Below are 20248 nucleotides of genomic sequence, written 5' to 3' on the forward strand. Positions count from 1 at the left end.
TTTCGCACCCCCAGCCTTGGGTGGGGTCGAGTAGAGCTCAGGAGGGGTGCCAGCGCCTCAACATCAAGGACACCGAGTCAGCTCAAGTGGACAGTGTGCCAATGCACCCGGTCACTGCAAAACTGCACACCGGGGACGCTGGCAGGCTGCTGCCACTTGTCACCGAGGGAAGGTCCACTTGATCATCTATACAGTTGGCCACTAGGGGCGCTAGGGTGAGGGGCTCAGAGGGCCATTCGCTAGGAAGATGTAGCACCACAGAGAAAAAGGGATCTGAACCTGCGCGAGAGCCAAGGGCTTCCCTGCTCCTTCCCACCCATCCGACTTGTGTCTGTAAAGCAGAGAAGCGGACATACGTGAGTGTACGCAGCAAAGACAGTTAACGCACAAGGTGATAGGTATGGCCTGGGTGGGTGGGGCCTGAGGGAGGGTGGGGCCTGGGTGGGTGGGGCCTGAAGGAGGGTGGGGCCTGGGTGGGTGGGGCCTGAGCAGAGTGGCGCCTGAGGGATGGCTGGGTATTAGGAGCTTCTCTTCCGGAAGATCCCTATTGCAACTCACAGCTGTCTGTAATTCCAGTTCCAGGAGATTTGTCGCCCCCTTGTGGCCTTCACAGGCACAGGCATGCAAGTGGTGCGCGGACACATACGCAGGCAAAACACCCATATGCATAAAATAGGATAAAAAATGATTCTTCAGAAAGGCAAACAGGGAGAAATTTAAGTACTCTTTTTATTTTCCTTACTTTTAAAGACAGGGTTTTATGGATCCCAGGCTGACCCCCAAATTGCTATGTAGTTAAGGCTGGCCTCGAACTCCTGACCCTTCTAAGTCTTTACCTTGTGGGTGCTGGGATTACAAGTGTGTATGACCACATCTGGTTTACCATGCTAGGAACGGACCCCAGGGCGTTGTGTGTGCTAAGCAAGCCCTCTGCCAGCTGAGCTACATCCTAGGCTGGAATTTTAAATCATCTATTTGAGCTATCCCTGGGTTAACTACTGCTTTAAAATGCCTTCTAAAATTTAAATTATTACTAGGAAGCTGACTTATGAGTGATTTCTCATTACCTCATGATTAAAGGACTGAATTTAAGCTGGGAACTATGGTGTATGGCTTTAATCCCAGCACATGGGAGGCAGAGACAGGTAGATCTCTTTGATATCTATATGGGGCCAGCCTGGTCTACACAGCAAGTCCAGACCAGCTAGTGCTACATAGATTCTGTCTCAAAAAATAAACAGCAGCAGCAGCAACAACAAATAAAACCCATAAACGAAGCCAGTAACAAATAACTGTATTTGCCATTGGTTTCATTACTTTGGCTGAAGGTGAGTGGCAACTACCCAGCAATTATCCAGCAGGCTACCACGGCCACCTAAGTCTGCTCGTTCATCAGGGGCTGAGCAGTGTGTCGCCTTCACACGTGCAACTGGCTTGTATACGATGAACGTTAACAACCTGTGAGTCTAAGGTGGACCTTCCACGGGGCATTTAATCTGCATAGGCCTGTTTTATCCTCCAGGGTGACTGTATCGCTAAGCCATCTTCAACACTAGCAGCCAGCAAGGCAGTTCTAGCTGCAGTGGAAACCCTTGGTGCTTATGGTGCTGTCTTGCAAAGATTCAGCCAAGATCAAGGGCTCAGCGTCCAGCCTCCTCGGTAACCCAAGCTGGAGCTTTGGCTTTTTCTGTGTTTTGAGAAGTCCTCTCACTCAAGTGAGCCTCAACATCCGGGAAACTCTTGCCAAGTCCTACAGAGGCTGAAGGTACTGTGTCCAGCATTCTGGGAACATAGGCTGTGCTGTCCCTTTAAATATTCGGGTGCTCACCACATCCCAGAAGCACCTACCTGGCTCTTTCCTCAGTTGAGGAAACGCTCAATGTGTGGGCATGTGCCGCAGCCCACAGCCCACATTATCAGTCTCTTAGACCACAGACAAGGAAATGTCAATCTATTAAAATTCCCAAACTCGCCAGGTGGGTGGTGGCGGCACATGTATTTAATCTCAGCACTCAGGAGGCAAGTGGATTTCTGAGTTTGAGGCCAGCCTGGTCTACAGAACGAACCAGGGCTACACAGAGAAACCCTTAAAAAACAAACAGAACAAAAAAGCAAAAGCAAAAACAACAAAAAAAGTAACACAAGACAAAACAAAAATTCCAAGCTCAAAAAACAAAATTATATGCAAAACCAGAAACAAAGCCCAAACAATATGGTTGGTAGCAGTTTTTGGTTAGAATATTTTAGCAAAAAATATGGCATCCTGACACCCACGCTACCTCACAGTGTAAGAGAGGGATCAATAAACCTGGCCGCTTCTCTTGGGAGGAAAATGTCTTATCCCCACCCCCACATCCCTGTGAGAATAAGGTGAAGATATATACAAATTAGTTGACTATTAATTAGGTAAACACTGTCAGTCAGTGCCGCAGAACAGGGCGCTCTGTAAATGGAGCGCTCCGAAGTGATTCTCACTTTAGAGTTCAAAGGTCTAGAGTGTCCACTGGGTGTCGCTGAGGTCCCCGGGGTCGTCCAGGCCCCCCTCTGCTTCGAGGTAATTCATGAATGCAGCCACGGCTGTGTCATCATTGTCACACAGTACATCAACATCCAGCTGGGCACCGCCACCTGCAGGTTGAAACAGGAGGATGTACGTGCTGGGAAGCTGGGAAGAAGCCATTGCTAAGTAGCTAGTCAACGAGGCTGGAGAGACGGCTCAGAGGTGAAGAGCGCCGCTTGCTTTTGCAGAGACTGCACATGGGGGTCACAACCATCTGTGACTCCAGTTCCAGGGGAGCCATGCCCTATTCTGGCCTCTAGACACTAGTGGGCGCCAGACACACGTGTGGTGCACAGACATACATGTAGGCAAAACACTCATACACATAAAATAAATATAAACATAGCTGTAGTCAAGAATAGCAAGGGCAAACTGGCAGGGGCGAGTGCCTTGCCTAGCATGTAAAGTGCTTTCCCAGCATGCATGAAGCCCTGGGTTCGATGCCCAGCACTGCATGACTCAGGCATGGTGGTGCACACCTGTAATCCCAGCAGGAGGCTGGGGGAGCCAGAAGTTAGGACTGACCCTTAGCCCAACCTGGGGTAGGAGAGGTCCCGGGTGAAGTTCAGCTGTAATTGTCACCTTGCTACAGTCTAGAGCCTGGGAAGGCCTCAGTGAGGATTGTCTGGACCTGTTGGCGGCCTGTGAGGAACTTCCATTTCACCGGCTGAGTCCTGCATTGCGTAAGCATGAATAAGCAAGCCCAGCAAGTGCATGCCAGGGAGAGGCCACGCAGTGCAGTCTGTGAAGGTGAGAACCATGGGTCAAACCACAGAAGCTGAATTTTTAAAATGCTATTTTACATATTTAGGTGTTTTTCCAGAATGTATGTCTGAGTCATGTACACGCGGTACCAGAAGAGCTGCCACGTGGGTGCTGAGAACTGAACTCTGGTCCTCTGCAAGAACAGCCAGTGCTATTAACCACTGAGGCATCTCTCTAGGGCCCTGACATAACTTCAGTGAGCTAGTCTCATGCATTTCCTAGTAAAAAACAAAGTAGAAAATCACACTGCGGAGTGAAGGGCAGACCCGCAGATTGTTGGGAGCTAGAAGCCGGGTATCCAGGAACTCAGAACACATTTGCTTCATCTACACTGTGAACCAAGCTCTACAAGTTAACGCTGAGACATGAAGCCGGGCACAGAGCAACACATTCTAAAACGCTGACGTTTTCATGTGAGAAGCCAGAGATTGAAGAAGAAAATAAGAATCCAGTGTGGAGGCGCACGCCTTCAATCCCAGCACTCGGGAGGCAGAGGCAGGCGGATCTCTCCGAGTTGGAGGCCAGCCTGGACTACAAAGTGAATCCAGGACAGCCAAGGCTACACAGAGAAACCCTGTCTCAAAAAACCAAAACCAACCAACCAAAACAAAACAAAAAAACCTTGCTTCTTCAGAAATCTCCTGTGTTTAAGAACACAGTGATGGCCCAAGGCCTCGGGTGCCTCGAAGTGAGCAAGAGGAAGCTGCAGCCCACACAGGCGACTCTCACAATGACCCCCTCAACTGTGAACAAGATAAAACAGCTTCTTAAAGACAAGCCGGAGCATGTGGGCCCGAAAGTTGGCGTGCGAACCAGGGGCTGTAACGGTATCTTATAGCCTGGAGTATACAAAGACAAAAGCAGTTTCTAATGAGGAAGTTATTCAAGACGGAGTCAAGAATGTTCATTGAAAAGAAAGCACTCTAACACTTTTAGGAACAGAGACGGACTGTGTGGACGACCAGCTATCCAGTGAGTTTATTTTCAATAAACCCAACATCAAAGGTAACATGTGCTGTGGTGGAGCTTTAACATGTGAAACCTCAGGACTCCAAGCTCCAGGAGAGCCGGGATCCACCTTTGCAGCTTACTGAAGAAATCACGTGACTGTCACACGCTCACAATTTATGTTTGGCTGCCTTGTGGGGAAAAATAAAGTGATGCATTTGGAAATTAAAAAAAAAAAAAGAATACAGTGATGAAGAGGGAACGGTCAGGTAGTGGCCAGCGACAGGGCCAACTTACTGAGGAGCCGTCCCTGTGAGGAGCCATCCCTGTGAGGAGCGGTCCCTGAGAGTCGGCAGCTTCAGGGCTCTGGTGCTGGCCGGCATGCTCCAGGCGCTCTGTTTCAGGACACAGTGACAAGTCCTGGAAGAGCAGGACAGGAGCAGTCAGCAAGCGTAGTGAGAACCATGGGGTGGTGTCAGTGGACCGGCATCAGCACCTCCATCCCTAGGTGCAGGAGCACCCCGAACTGCATGTCCCGCACACCAGGTGCGCCTTCCATTTCTGAAGCTTAGAGAACCAAGAGCCGTTCCCTCTCTCCACCAGATTCCAAACCAAGGCCTCTGTCTCCAAACCTAGAGTCACGTGCATGCCTGTGGGGTGTGTGTGTGTGTGTGTGTGTGTGTGTGTGTGTGTGCACATGTGTATGCACAGCTATGCACATTTGAAGGCCAGAAGATTTTATTATAGTGGCTTGTATGGCATTTCTATGAGGTTATTTTATTTACTATATAAATAATAAGATAGGAAGCCCACTTCTATTTCCGTACAAGTGTCATGTGGTGCTTGTACTCTTGGGTGCCTGATCCCCTCGTCACACGGCATCTTCTTCTTCTTCCTTTATTCTCAGGACGCACAGCTGACTCGCCACCTCACGCTGTTTGCTCTACACCACACTAGAAATATCACTTATTTCAGACTTTGAGATAGCACCGCAGACCCCAGCTATGAGGATAAGACCCAGCTCCCCCCACATGCCAGCCAAGAGCCCTACCACTTAGCTACAGATCCATCCCTTTGGATTGTTTAATTTTTAAAACCTTTTTAATTTTGAGGCAGGGGCTCACTAAGTTGCCTAAGCCAGCTTTGCAGTTTCTCATTATGATGCCTGCCAGGCCTGAGCCCACCAGGCTCCGTCTCTCCTGTTGTGGGATGGCAGGTGTGCGCCGCCAGCCCACAGGTGTAATTATACGTGCGCCATGTGCTTCAGCTTGCTGGTGTTCATCGATTTAATCCAGTGGCCTCCAGGACTTACTTCATGGCTTATTTCAGTCTCTTTCTAACTACGTGAGTACTCAAGCTACTGAGTTAGACTCTGTGACATTCACAACAGCTCCCACTCTCGGTGGTGACCACCATTTGGAGAGCTTGGGTTTTATCTGGTGAGGTGGTAAATGCCTGTGGTCCCAGGAGTTGGGAAGGGGAGACAGGGAAATCAGGAGTTCAAGGCCGGCCTCAGCTACACAGTGAGTTTAGGGTCAGCCTGGGCTACATGGGACCCTATCCCCAAAATGGTTTTTACTTTGTATTCCACCAGCTAAGTCTCACATTCACCTGGGGATATGTTGTTATTACATCTGCCTTACAAGTGAGGAAACTGAAGCAGGGTTCAAATTTGGAACCCAGAGTTACACAGATTAGGTGTCTGAGCCACACCCTGGAGCCCTTCCGTGGGCCTCTAACCTTGTCCCCCGTAACCACTGACCTACTCTGCCCCTTAAGGCCACCAAGGCAGCAGGAAGGTCTGTTTACTTTTATAGAATGGCCCCTTTCTCAAAGAGGATGATGAACAATAGATATTTACTTCACTCGCAGGCACGCTGGCATCCTGCAGCTCACGCCGCGGCAGTGATCTCTCACCATTTCTGAAGGATGTGGTTCTTCTGCGGATGAAGGGCGTGACCTAAGGAAGGAATCAGAGAGATTCATTGCTCTGACAGGATTTTAGAAGGAATTTTCTCCTCTGAATGCATCGTAAGTGACTGGCTGATAACGGCAGCAAGGAACCCCACACTGAGTACCCCAAGTCTTCAGGAGCAGCTGACTTCCTAGTCCAAGTAAATAGAAACTAGGGGGTGGCTGTGGGGGAGCAGGAGAGTGGGTACGCCTCAAGATCAGGTAGTAAGGCCGCACCACAATGGGAGTGTACTGAGTGCTGCTGAGCTGTGCGTTTCAAGATTTTACTTTTGTTTATGTATTTATGTGTGTATGCGCATGTGTGTGCAGTGCCTCCAGAGGCCAGAAGAGGGCGCCAGCTTTCCTGGAGCTGGAGTTACAGGTGATTGTGAGCTGCTGACGTGGGTGCTGGAAATACACTTGCTTGGGCCCTCTGAATGATCAGGAAGTATTCTTAACCACTGGACCATGTGTATTTTAAGATGGCAAATGCTGATATGTACATTTTATTATGCTTAAAAGTGAAATGCAGAGGGCTGGAGAGATGGTTCAGCAATTAAGAACACTGTCTATTTTTCCCGAGGTCCTGAGTTCAATTCCTAGCAACTACATGGCGGCTCACAACCATCTGTAATGTGATCTCTTCTGGCAAAAGGGTGTACATGCAAATAGAGCACTCATATACAATAAATAAATAAAAAATTTTAAAGTTTATTTTAAAAAGTGAAATGCAGGCCAGTGAGATAGCTGCCACCCATCCTCTGCCCCACACTGTCACACGCTTGTGTGCATGCATGCACACGCACGTGCACACACACACACACACACACACACACACACACACACACACACAGAGGAAAGATTATTTGCAGTAACAAAGCCTTACCTCTGTAAACTCAGAACCTCATTTGCAATATCAGTTCCAATACTCCCAGCACCAAGTACGGTGGTCCCCGAGGACCTGCCAGGCACACTGACGCAGGATTCCTACACGAGTCTAGGTGACAGCACAAGAGAAAAGCCAACGGAGGACAGTAAAGAGTGCGCGGCCTGTTGGTGGTTTTCTTTTTACTCAGATAATTTCCTAGTTTTCTCCTGAAAAGAAGTTTATGAGGCAGAAAGACCCTATTTTCTGCCTCATAAACCCCAAGTTACTCGGCCAATAAGTCGTCCTGTCTAGGCTGGGTCTGCTCCACTGGGCTACATCCTGTCTCCGTGTGTGTGTGTGTGTGTGTGTGTGTTTGTGTGTGTGTTTGTGTGTGTGTGTGTGTGTGTGTGTGTGTCCCGTGGGAACCAAAGCTCCGCCCACCTCTGTTCTACCCAGTGTGTGTGTGTGTGTGAGTGTGTGTGTGTGTGTGTGTGTGTGTCCCGTGGGAACCAAAGCTCCGCCCACCTCTGTTCTACCCTGTGTGTGTGTGTGTGTGAGTGTGTGTGTGTGTCCCATGGAAACCAAAGCTCTGCCCACCTCTGTTCTACCCAGTGTGTGTGTGTGTGTGTGTGTGTGTGTGAGTGTGTGTGTGTGTGTGTGTGTGTGTGTCCCATGGTAACCAAAGCTCCGCCCACCTCTGTTCTACCCAGTGTGTGTGTGTGAGTGTGTGTGTGTGTGTGTGTGTGTCCCATTGGAACCAAAGCTCCGCCCACCTCTGTTCTACCCAGTGTGTGTGTGTGAGTGTGAGTGTGTGTGTGTGTGTGTGAGTGTCCCATGGGAACCAAAGCTCCGCCCACCTCTGTTCTACCCAGTGTGTGTGTGTGTGTGTGTATGTGTGTGTGTGTGTGAGTGTGTGTGTGTGTGTGTGTGTCCCGTGGGGACCAAAGCTCCGCCCACTCTGTTCTACCCTGTGTGTGTGTGTGTGAGTGTGTGTGAGTGTGTGTGTGTGTGTGTGTGTGTGTGTCCCATTGGAACCAAAGCTCCGCCCACCTCTGTTCTACCCAGTGTGTGTGTGTGAGTGTGAGTGTGTGTGTGTGTGTGTGTGTCCCATGGTAACCAAAGCTCCGCCCACCTCTGTTCTACCCAGTGTGTATGTGTGAGTGTGTGTGTGTGTGTGTGTGTCCCATTGGAACCAAAGCTCCGCCCACCTCTGTTCTACCCAGTGTGTGTGTGTGAGTGTGAGTGTGTGTGTGTGTGTGTGAGTGTCCCATGGGAACCAAAGCTCCACCCACCTCTGTTCTACCCAGTGTGTGTGTGTGTGTATGTGTGTGTGTGTGAGTGTGTGTGTGTGTGTGTGTGTCCCATGGGGACCAAAGCTCCGCCCACTCTGTTCTACCCTGTGTGTGTGTGTGTGTGAGTGTGTGTGTGTGTGTGTGTGTGTGTCCCGTGGGGACCAAAGCTCCGCCCAACTCTGTTCTACCCAGCTACAGGCTCCAGCCTTTCGTTATCAGCCAATGAGCGATGGTTGGGGAACAAAGTCTACGCATCACTTGGTGTGTGTGAGAATGTGCTTGTCTGGACCACAGCCAGATCTTGGGGGCAAGCACCTAGCACCTCAGTACACAGCAGCACCAGACCAACCCCCAACCCTGGCTGTCCTGGATCACGCTGTAGAGGAGGCTATCCTTGAACTCACAGATCAGCCTGCTTTGTTTGGTTGGGACAGTGTCTCAAGCAGCTGAGGCTGGCCTCTTACTCCCAACCTTCCTGTCTCCCTTCCACGTGCTTGGATTGCACATAAGGCACCGCCGTAAGTGTCTTAGCTACGGAGTCACCTCTTGCCACTGTCTCTGTCCCACAAGTAATCGTTGGACACTAAGCATTTCACAAGTCAAGTATCTTTGGATAATGAATATATATCCAAGCCCAATTATACAAGATCTTTCATGCCAGGAAAATCTGGGCCATATAAAAAGGAGAGAGAACATAACTCCAACAACTTTTTAACCTCAAGTAATAGTGTCTCATAAGGACTGAAAACTATAAGCAATCATATATTCCCACACGGTCACCTCTATGTGAATACACTTACTGTATATGTCTATGAAGGAATATTCTTTCTGCTTCCCTCCCTCCCTCCCTCCCTCCTTCTTCTCCCTAAGTGTGGATAAAAGTGTCATCAGCCAGCTTCCAGTCCCTAGTGCCACCATGTCTTCTCCACCACAGTGGACTCTGTCCCTCTAGAAGAGAAAGCTTAAAAAATAGCTCTTTCTTCCTATGGTTGCTTTTGGCCATGGTAATTCACCATAATGACAGAAAACTAACCAGTACGGAGACTGGTGGGCACACCGGAGGAGGAACTCACTTTTGGTGTCTACGGGTTTTAGTGAAACATCACAAGAAAGTTGTCCCTTCACTTTGGCTACATCTTTTGGGTGTAAAAAGTCAAACAAATTCTGTCCCGTCAAGCTAGCCTGTTAAGGAGCGGGACAGACAATATCTGTTATATCACTTTTGGAGATTTCTTCACACACACAGCAGATAGGTACCCTTTCCTTGTTAAAGGTTGATCCCCCCCCTCCCCAGTGCTGGGGGGCTCTGCCACTGAGCTACAACTCCAGCCCCCAAAGGTGGACTTTTCTTAAGCTCAGATACACATACAGTGCACCATGTGACATTAATTCGGGTTCTGTCTGTAAACACAAACAAGAATGCATTCTGAGGGGGGCAGAGATGGCTCAGAGGTTCCAGAGGACTCGGGACCGTAGGGAAGCTCACGCCACCGGGACTCCAGCCCCAGACCTCACCCTCCTCTGGATTCTGTGGTGCACATGCATGCAAGAGGCACACAGACATACAAGTAGGCAAAACACTCATACACACAAATAAGCATTTTAAAAATGCATTTGAAAGCGTATCTGGATAGATACATATAAACTACATATAGACACCAAGTTCTGATATTCTTTTAAATCTTGTTACTGTGTAGTTTCTAAGGCAGTAGAATTTAGGCTTTGTCATCACTTTCTGTATGTGTGTGTTCATCCGTGTGTGTGTGTGTGTGTGTGTGTGTGTGTGTGTGTGTGAATCCATCTCTGTGTGTCCATCCATCTCTGGTGAGTGTGCATGCACATCATACAAAAAGAATGCAGTGTCCCGCCTTTTGTATGTATGCAATGCGTATTGCATGTTTTGTTAGTATAAGCCCACATGGAGAACTCATGCAGCTGGGTCAGGTTTCTGACTCTGAAAAGCCAAGAACTAGACTCAGCATCCCGCAGAGCAGACAGGGAGAGACATAGTCACTGCCCAACACCACTTGTGTGGAATTTAAAGTTATCTTGAATTGTTGGTTACCAATGTATGTGTGCATTTTGTGTGCACATGTGTGTATGCAGTATGTGTGTTGTGTGTGCACATGTGTGAATAAGCAATTATCTGTGCACCTGGGTATGTGTGTGTGTATGCATGTATGTATGTTATGCTCCAGTTAGAAGATGGATCGCGTGTTCTTGTACCGTGTGACCCCAGCTGCCTCCAGCTTTGCCTTCGTTGGTCTCCGGCCTCCCACACAGAGGTTCGGACACCTCCTGTCATCAGTCTCATTAGCTGCGCACCCTAAAACTGAACGCAGCGGAAGCCAAAGAGAGGCAACTTCCCACCAAAGCTGCGCTCCGCCTGGGTTCTACAGCTACGTATGTGCTCTGAGGGACTGCTTTGGGGACAAGCTTCCGAGTAGCTGCCTGGGGAAAGTGGAGCTGAGCTCGGAGGAAATGCGTAGCAGGCTGGGCACATGAACGACGTGGCCTGAGCGCATGTGCTGCCGGCAGTTGCATCAAAGCTTTTATTCAACGCATGTAACTTAGTAATGAACAGTGATGCTGGAGAGGCCGAGAAGGGCGACCAGCGCTTTTCAGAGACTTGAGTATGACAGTGTATTCAGTCGCTACATCGTGCCAATGGGGACAAAGCGAAGGTTCAGAAAATAATGTCCCTCTCCATGTCTGCAGGAGACAACAGTGACAGGCATAAGATTTCACTGTCCTCACTGTCTGCCATCTCTCTCTGAGCTCTAATGTAGTGACAAAGGGAAGGAGAGGCCAGATACAAATTTAAAGCAGGATTTGTTAAGAAGAATTCAGTAGAGTTTTTGTTTGTTTGTTTTGGTTTTTGAGACAGGGTTTCTCTGTGTAGCCCTGGCTGTCCTGGACTCACTCTGTAGACCAGGCTGGCCTTGAACTCACAGCGATCCGCCTGCCTCTGCCTCCCAGGTGCCAGGATTGAAGGTGTGCGCCACCACCACCTGGCCAAATTCAGTAGATTTAAAGCAGGATTCATTAAGAAGAATTCAGTACCACATGGAAAACACTGCAGCTTGATACCTGATCATAATGCAGTATCTTGGACTTAGAAACAAAGAGAATTTTCCCTCTTTCACACCCGACCACAAACAGGAAGCCTTCTGCTGTCTAGGGTTAAAACAAACAGAAATTGAGTCATTTCTCTAACACTCATTTAGCTACGAGGAAATAGCTGGGGCACCAAACCCCTCGGGGCCGCTAGGAAGCTGGCAAATCTCAGTCTAAAATTTGTGTATGATGTGTAAAGGATGTCGAGTTGAATTCTCGTCCAAAGCCTTTGGCGTGAAAGATTTAGCTATAGAATATTTGGCTGAGGTATCTCTTGCGGTCGTGGAAGTAGAAAGCAGACTGTGAGAGGAGAGGAGACGTTGGAGGGGGACATGGAAACAGAATGTGTGACGTGAAAGCCGAAGTGGGGAGCCAGAGAGAGGGGAGCAGATCCTCTGGCACTGGGAATACGGACAGCTGCGAGCCACCGTGTGGGTGCTGGGAATGGAACTTGGGTCCCTCTGGAAGAGAAGCCAGTGCTCTTATCCTCCAAGCCATGGCTGAGCCTTGGCGTGAGGGGTCTGCAGTGGAGAAGTGCACCCCTCTTCCTGTGGGAAGTGTCCATTCTCCCAAACTAGTAAGGTTCCTTCCTTACCTTCAATGTCTGAGTGAAGGAGGATGTGAGGTGTGGCTCTCTGATGTCTACAACAGGGTGACCCATCCAATTCCGGGGGTAACCACTTACCCTGAGGACTAGGTGACTAAGCTCCTTGTCCTGAATAAATGAAGGTCTAGAATTTTCTCCTACGTGAGACTCTGTCAGGCCTAGAAACAAACAGGCCAAAATTACAGGAAATATAGTGACAGAAATTTAGTAATTGTTGAGTCAACACTGGCCTCACACTGCTGCTGCTGCTGCTGCTGTTGCCATAATGACCTGAGGTGGCGGCTACAATGTCTTGGGACCCTTTGTGGCCATTCACTCTTCCTCCCTTCCTGTTGGGGTGACCCTCTGTGCACTGTGTGAAGGTTGTCTGTGTGTTTTCTTTTTTCTCTTTTTTTATTTTAATTTTTATGTAATTAATTTATTCAGATTATAACTCAATTGTTATCCCATCACTTGTATCCTCCTGTTCCTCCCTCCCTCTGAAGGAAGCCCAGACAGCTGTGCTCTCTACAGCAACCCCAGCCTGGCGAGGTCGCTGAGGAGCCCACGGAGCTTCCTGTTCTCTGAAAGCCTCGCTCTGTGCTTTGCTTCACTGAAGAGATCTAAACAGGAACCACAAGGCAGCCAGCATGCATTCCCTTTTTACACTTTTGTTTGTTTGCTTGAAACAAGGTCATGTAGCCCAGGCTATCCTTGGACTTCATATGTAGCCCAGGTTGGCCTCCACCTCCCGGTGCTGGTATTTTTTTTGGTGTCTGACACCCTACCTTCTCACATACAAACAAAAGTTCAACTGAGCATGGTTCAGGTAAGATGGACAGACATCTCCACAGCCAGGAAACCACAGGGCAACAGGACTCTGGTACAGAGTGGACACCTGGCCCGGAGCAGCCATCGTCCTGACCTACCTCTCAGAGACCTCAAGTACTGTACCGCCATCTTCAAGACGCTGAGCTTGTCCAGTTTGCAGGCTGTGGGGCTGCGTGGAGGGATCAGAGACAACAGCTCCTCAGTCAGGTGGCTCATCCTGTCTCTGCGCTGCTTTTCCGTGTGGCCGTGAGCTGCCCTGTGAGAGAGGAAGAGCCTCATGGGTAATGTCCACCCAGCTCCTCAGTCAGGTGGCTCATCCTGTCTCTGCGCTGCTTCTCCGTCTGGCTGTGAGCATCCCTGTGAGAAAGGAAGAGCCTCCTTGGCTAACTTAGCACTACTGTTGCTGAGGTTTTTACCCCAAGCCTCGGCCTCCAGCTAGCTCCCTGAAAGCCCGTGGTCTCCACGGCGCTGTCACTCCCCAGGCCCTGCTCCATGTTTAAGATCACGGCGGCTCAAGCCTGTCACCCTGCACTTTGGAGACTGATGCAGGAAAAAAGACTGCAAGTATGAAGCCAGCCTGGTCTACACAGCTAACCCTGTCTCAAAAGCAGCAAACCAATTATAAGTCCACAAGCTGTCCACAGTTTTAGAAAGTATTTCACAACTTGTATTTCATTTACTGCTGCTGCTGCTGCTGCTACTCATCAGCATCATTGTCATTATCATCACCACCATCACCATCACAACTGGGGGTACATGCCTCAGCACGCAGATGGAGTTCAGGCGACAGCTCTGTGGAGTCAGGCCTCTTTGCACTTTTCACGTGTTCTAAGACTTGAGCTCAGGTAGTCGGGCTGGCGAGACCTTGGCCCTCTGCGTCTGCACTGGCTTGGAGGTCGTCCTCAGCCCTGGCCTCTCTGACCCTTCTACTCCTCATTTTCCTTGGTTTTCTTTGCTCAGCTCAGCGCCTTAAATGATTTGCTCAGCTTCCCTTGGTGTCACCACGATCCCCTGCTTGGTGCCTTGTAGGCTCAATTTTTTTAAATTTAATATAGTTTATTATAACTTATTAACCGAGTGTGTGTTTCTTATAACCCGATTAACCAAAACAATAGGAAAAGAGAATTAAAGAACACAATAACAACACCGTAAGGATATTAGTTTTAAGGAGGGATTTTTCTGGCTTAATCAGCAGGATTTCTTCTGCTGAAACCTGGAGTAACCAGAACCCAGAACCTCAGCAAAAGCCGGATCCCTGAAGCCTTCCCTCAAGCGGTTCTCTCTAGGAGCATCTGGGGGGAAGTCTCCAAAAACCCTGCCTCCTGTCCTGGCTCATTTATATATCTCCTCCCAGAGTCTGTTCACGGGATCTTTTCAGCTGACAACAATGAAGCTCCCGCAGGAGGTGGTTGGTCTTCTAGTGGATTAGCCTCACCTGTTCTCTCACAAGACCGTTCCAATCCCACACTTGGGATCATAAAAAACAGGTTTATCTTCTCTTCAGTGCCTGTCTTCCCTTTGCAGAGCACGGAAGGCTTTGCATGGCTCCCTGGCTCTGTAGCATGGCAGCATCTGGGCTTGGAGGCAGTCCTGCCCCTGAAGGCCTCCCAAGAAGTTTGCACCTAAAGAAACTCCAAGCCAAATGCATTCCCTGCACCCGCCCCCTCGGCATCTCCTTCATCCACTCCCACGCACCCCGCCCTCGGTGTGGTGGATCTTGGCTGGTGGCGCACAGAGATTCATTCTCAACGCTCCCTCTTGTTTTCCTCAAAGGGTCTAATGGCCACGAAGCTTGGTAGAGTCTAGTTTTTACAATACTCCACAATCACGTGTGCTCCTCTCCAGCCACCATCAGCCTCGCTCTGGCACCTTGCATGGCTCTCCCAACCCTTTTTTAGTGGTGCTTTCTTCCTGTGTCCTCCTCAGCTGCTCTGTGCTACCCGCACCTTCCAGACCTAGCAACCCTCACCCAATGGCTACTGCTCTCCATCTGAGACACAGTGTGTCTCATCTGTGTTTCAGCCTCTTACTCTACCAGGTTCACATAGTGGGTCCTTTTTGTTTTTAAATTGAGAGCTCGAGAAATGGCTCGTTGCTTACGAGCACTGCTGTTCCATAGAGGACTTGAGCTCAGTTCCCAGCGCCCACAGGTGACTCATAAATGCCTTCCCACTCACACACACTGCCAACCTAACATTTGTCTCTAATACTTTTACTGTGTAATCCTAGATATGGGAGAGTAATTAAAGAATATCTCAGGGGCTGGAGAGATGGCTCAGAGGTTAAGAGCACTGGCTACTCTTCCAAAGGTCCTGAGTTCAATTCCCACCAACCACATGTTGGCTCATAACCATCTATAATGTGATGTGGTGCCCTCTTCTGGCTTGTATGTGTACATGCAGACAGAGCACTTTGTACATAATAAATAAATAAATCTTTTTTTTTTTTTGGTTTTTCGAGACAGGGTTTCTCTATGTAGCCTTGGCCATCCTGGACTCACTTTGTAGACCAGGCTGGCCTCGAACTCACAGCGATCCGCCTGCCTCTGCCTCCCGAGTGCTGGGATTAAAGGCATGCGCCACCACGCCCGGCGCTAAATAAATAAATCTTAAGAGAAAAAAAGAAAAGAATGTCTCAGGTGACATGTAGTGGATGTAAAGATGTTTTTGTTTTGATCCCAAGTGTTGGATGTGAAACAGACTTGTGTGATGGTGTGGAGTGTTTTCACACTGGAAACAGACTTGTGAGTGAACAGGTGATGTTTGTCCACTGGAAAAGGAACCGCCTCTTGCAGTGGTGGGGGGTGGGGGGTGGGGGGATGGGAGTTGGTCTTTGCCAACTGATAAACATCCTAGTATGGACTCTGATAGGAAGTATGCACATATATTATGAGCCCTGACACAAGAGAATTAGATTTTTTGGCGTTTTGGTCTTGGCATCATTTCCTGTTGATTGGCTGTTCATCGCTCCCCTTCGAGATGCTGCTAAAGAGAACAGTTCCAGCAAACGCTTCAAGGTTCTGGCTGCCACTTTGGGTTCCAGCGGCTGCGGTTGCTGTCACCTTTGCTGAACTGCTGGTTTGCTGTGTAATGGGTCTGCTGATATCCTGACTATGAAGACAGGAGTCGCCCCAGGAGCTGAGTCTAAAAAGGTCTCTTCTGTTCCCACTAACCTCTCATCTCTCCTATCTAGGGTAGGTGGGTTGGAAGGGAGGTGTAAGCATTAAAGAACCCCAAATAAAGCAGGTTTGAAAAAGTTTAAAGGCTACAGTGACAAGCTGTATAAGAGGGAGGGAGAGACAGATAGACAGACAGACAGACAGACAGACAGACAGAGTGGTGGTAGGGTGAAGTGTGGCTCAGTGGTAGAGCACCTGCCTAGAATCCTCCAGTGAGGAGCTGGGGTGTGGCTCAGAAACGCAAATCTCGCCTGTTACACTCAAGGTCCTGGGTTTATTCCAAGCAACAGAAAAACAAACAAATAACAAGGGATTGTTTTATTTTCTTTATTATCTACATGACTTATATGATTAAACTGACCACAGATCTCCAAGGCTGGTTACTCTGTAATTGTCAAGTCAGTGGTCAGTGAGGGGAGAATTATTATTATTATTATTATTATTATTATTATTATTATTATTATTATTATTTAAAGATTTATTTATTATTATGTGTACAGTGCTCTGCCTGCATGTACACCTGCAGGCCAGGAGAGGGCGGCAGATCTCACTATAGATGGTTGTGAGCCACCATGTGGTTGCTGGGAATTGAACTCAGGTCCTCTGGAAGAGCAGACAGTGCTCTTAACCGTTGAGGCATCTCTCCAGCCTGGGAAGAATTATTTTTAAGCCAAACATTGATGATGAAAGAGAGGAGTCAGCAGTGACCATGAGCATTGCGTATTGATTATACCCCACCATCTTCTTCTGATTCCAGCTGACCCTCCTGGACGCCATCAGCACCCGCACTAGAAGGAAGGCATCGATCCGGGTGACCAGCTCCATGCTGCCACAGACTTAGTGACTTAAGCACAGTTCATGGTGTTAGAACAATAGCCACTTCCTGGGGCAGCTCTGAGCCACTTCCTTTGCGTTTCCTTGGAAACTCCACTACAAGACAGTTGACAGGCCCAGGAGCTGTGACTTTTGTCGCTGGGGTCATGTGACTAGACACCGTCCAAGCAGGTGTCTGGCTCTCTATCAGCCCTCTACCTGGGAGTGAGAAAGCACATGAAGACGTGTTTCAGGCACCAGCTCTCAGCTTATGCGTTATTGTATTGTACAGGATTTAAACAGCGGTTCTGTCTTGATATCTAACCCGGGTGGGTAAGAAACACAGCTCTGAAATACACAGCTGAGATCAGCTGCTCTGACACACCTGTGGTCAACCCAGGGCTGATTATTACAAGGGAGAATTACTGAATTCAACACCAAGGGTAGGACAGGGGGTGTAGATCAGGGTTAGGGTTAGGGTAGAGACAGAATGAGAGGTTAGCTAGAGAATTAAATATTAGTTTGAAATATGTGTGTTCATCCATTGTTGAAATCTCACTGTCCTCACCTGACTGTAAAAGACAATAAAACAAGGAGGGCACACAGCACACAGGCAGCTGGGATGACGGAGAAGGGTAGGGAGGGAACACAGCACACAGGCAGCTGGGATGATGGAGAAGGGTAGGGAGGGAACACAGCACACAGGCAGCTGGGATGATGGAGAAGGGTACGGAGGGAACACAGCACACAGGCAGCCGGGATGATGGCAGTTAGCAGGGAAACAGCAACGAGGTAAGATACATGGTGGCCTCACGTCCCAGCTCTGAAACACACAGCTGAGATCAGCTGCTCTGACACGTCTGTGGTCAACCCAGGGCCGATTATTACAAGGGAGAATTACTGAATTCAACACCAAGAGGTAGGACGGAGGGTGTAGATCAGGGTAGAGCCCTTGCCTAGCACCCACACACGGGCTGCGGGTTCCACCCTTAGTACCCCCAAAACCTACTGTTGTGGTCACACCCATCAATCAGTTAATACTGAAAAATACAGATGAAGGGGCCTTAGGGAGGGTGAGAGGAGAAGAGGAGCCAGCCCATCATTTCCCATGACTTTGGTAGTAACGAAAATTGTTGTAAATTTTTAGCAGGCAATCTGGAACACAGTATCAAGGACCACGGAACACACTGCCCCCGAGCCGGCGTGCATTTCTTTGAGTGACCCTAAAACTACAGAGAGTTACTAAGCCTTTGCTCTGATGGGTTCATCAAGACCTTCCCACAATGCCTCAGTGTGACATGAAAACCTATAACCCCAGCATGCGGGAGGCGGCAGCAGGGAGTGGGCAAGCTTGAGGCCAGCCTGGGCTACACTCTCATCTGACATCTGACTGTGGGACCACATCCTCTATCATCCTTGGATAAACCACAAGACCAGAGGAGAAGTCAAAATCAGGCATCGTGTCTGTCAAGATTCAACCGTCAAGCCGGGCGTGGTGGCGCACGCCTTTAATCCCAGCACTCGGGAGGCAGAGGCAGGCGGATCGCTGTGAGTTCGAGGCCAGCCTGGTTTACAAAGTGAGTCCAAGATGGCCAAGGCTACACAGAGAAACCCTGTCTCGAAAAACCAAAAAGAAAAAAAGATTCAACCGTCACATCCTGGAGACAAGATCAGGTGAGAGGTAGAGGTTGGACCCTCACCAGACAGCAGCTTCCATGTGGACCGTCATGGAGGCGGAAGATGCGGCCAGGGGGAGCAGCCAAGGCTCCTTCACTGATCTCACTTTGCTTCCCTTTGGGTTCACCAAGCACCAGCGCAGCGCACAAGCCACTTACCGGCCAGTGAGGTCAGAGGCACACCGGGGAGCTTCAAGTTCACTGGATTTGGTCAGTTCGGAGCCCACACCTGCCGCCCTGACCTGCGGCCTGCAGCAATACTTCATTGTTCTGTTATGGGAAGGGGACTTAACTGGTGGCTTCTTGGCAACCCATCTTCACAGAAACCTTCCATAAACCTCAGTTACGTTTGAGGTCCTATTAAGCCTGGTTAGTGCACTCCGCAGCCTCAAGTCACCTTCAGCTGAACTCTGCTCTGTGCAACCCAGTCTTTCCCCAGCAGGGTTAGTAGGTCTTGCGTAGCCTTCATTACTCCTCATGTGTTCATCGCCTCTGACACATGAGAAACGTCTGAGCGAAACGGATAAACCCCTCCCACAGTTTATCTTTTATCTTCCTTGGAGGAGACACTGAGGGGGACCACAGCAGCAGGGCCCCTCAGCCTGCCTGTGGCCAGTCCACCGAGCTAGCCCCACCACTTTGTAAGCCAGCTCCCTGCTGATCCTCACTTAGTAAATGCCTCCCACACCTCTGCTCCTCTGCCTGACAGCCTGACACTTGCACCTGCCAACACCACTCCTTTGTTAGGATGATTTGTGCAGTGTGCATTCAAATGCTGATTCCTGTGCCCAGAGCTCTGGTTGTTGTCGGACTTTGGCACTGTCCTTACTGTGAAGCACCGCCTGCCTTGGTGTGTGGTAAGCATTGTACTCCACCACCTTCTGATTGGTCAAATAAAGAGCTGAACAGCCAATAGCTGGACAGGAGAGGATGAGGAGGAACATGAGCCCAGTGAGAGGGGGGTCTCAGGTAGGGAAGGGAGGGAGGGAGAGGGGGCAAAGAGGGAAGGGGGAGGGAGAGGAGGGAGAGAGAGAATTGGGGGGGGGGAGAGGAAGGAAGAGAAGGAACAGCTAGGGTGAGACTAAGCTGGCAGGTAACGGCCATGCGGCAGGAAGTAGGCCAGGCCTGTATTACTGGGTTAGAACAGCTGAGTGTCTGCCCAGCTACAGTGCCTGTAACTTTTAATAAATACAAAAGTCTCTGTGTCATCATTCGGGAGCTAGGGCAGGCATAGAAAGTCTTCCCTGATACAGTGAAGGCCAGCACTCCACTCTCCCTGCAAACAGACAGGCTCTGCCTCAGGTCACAGCAAAGACAGCGGAGGAAGGACTGCTGTCCAAGGCCAGGCAGAAAGGTCACGTGCTCCGGGGGCCAGTTCTGGGTTCATATTCTGGTTCCGCATCCTTCCCTTTCAGGAGAGAGGCTAAGTCCTCAACTCCTCAGTTCCTTATCGGGAACAGAGAATAAACCGGCACTGTTGTCACACAGCTGCTGTGGAGCCCATGAGCTACAGCGCGGAAGGTGCTCACCACTCACACAGTAAGAAGCAGAGGGTGAGCTGTTAATTTCCGGTGAGAATCACTGCCTGAGACAGATCCATGTTCAAAGGGGAGGGTAAAAGCCCTTGATGTCTGTAAGGAAACTGAGTCATGAGGAACCAC

General features: G+C 49.4%; 1 protein-coding gene across 1 annotated transcript in view; it reads right to left on the reverse strand.

Moving 5' to 3' along the window:
- Window positions 1-733: 733 nt before the first annotated feature.
- BMAL2 (basic helix-loop-helix ARNT like 2) overlaps window positions 734-20248 on the reverse strand; it is a gene marked incomplete at its 5' end in the record, with an annotated part of 29271 nt that continues 9756 nt past the window's right edge. Inside the window, 6 exons of the mRNA XM_084766851.1 lie at window positions 734-2665; window positions 4571-4693; window positions 6135-6233; window positions 11477-11563; window positions 12189-12268; window positions 13019-13176. Coding sequence (XP_084622977.1) covers window positions 2492-2665; window positions 4571-4693; window positions 6135-6233; window positions 11477-11563; window positions 12189-12268; window positions 13019-13176 — 721 coding nt within the window. The 3' untranslated portion in view covers window positions 734-2491. The remainder of the gene's footprint in view (window positions 2666-4570; window positions 4694-6134; window positions 6234-11476; window positions 11564-12188; window positions 12269-13018; window positions 13177-20248) is intronic.

Source organism: Acomys minous (assembly GCF_964271855.1).
Source record: "Acomys minous genome assembly, chromosome: 17".
NCBI classification, from domain to species: domain Eukaryota; kingdom Metazoa; phylum Chordata; class Mammalia; order Rodentia; family Muridae; genus Acomys; species Acomys minous.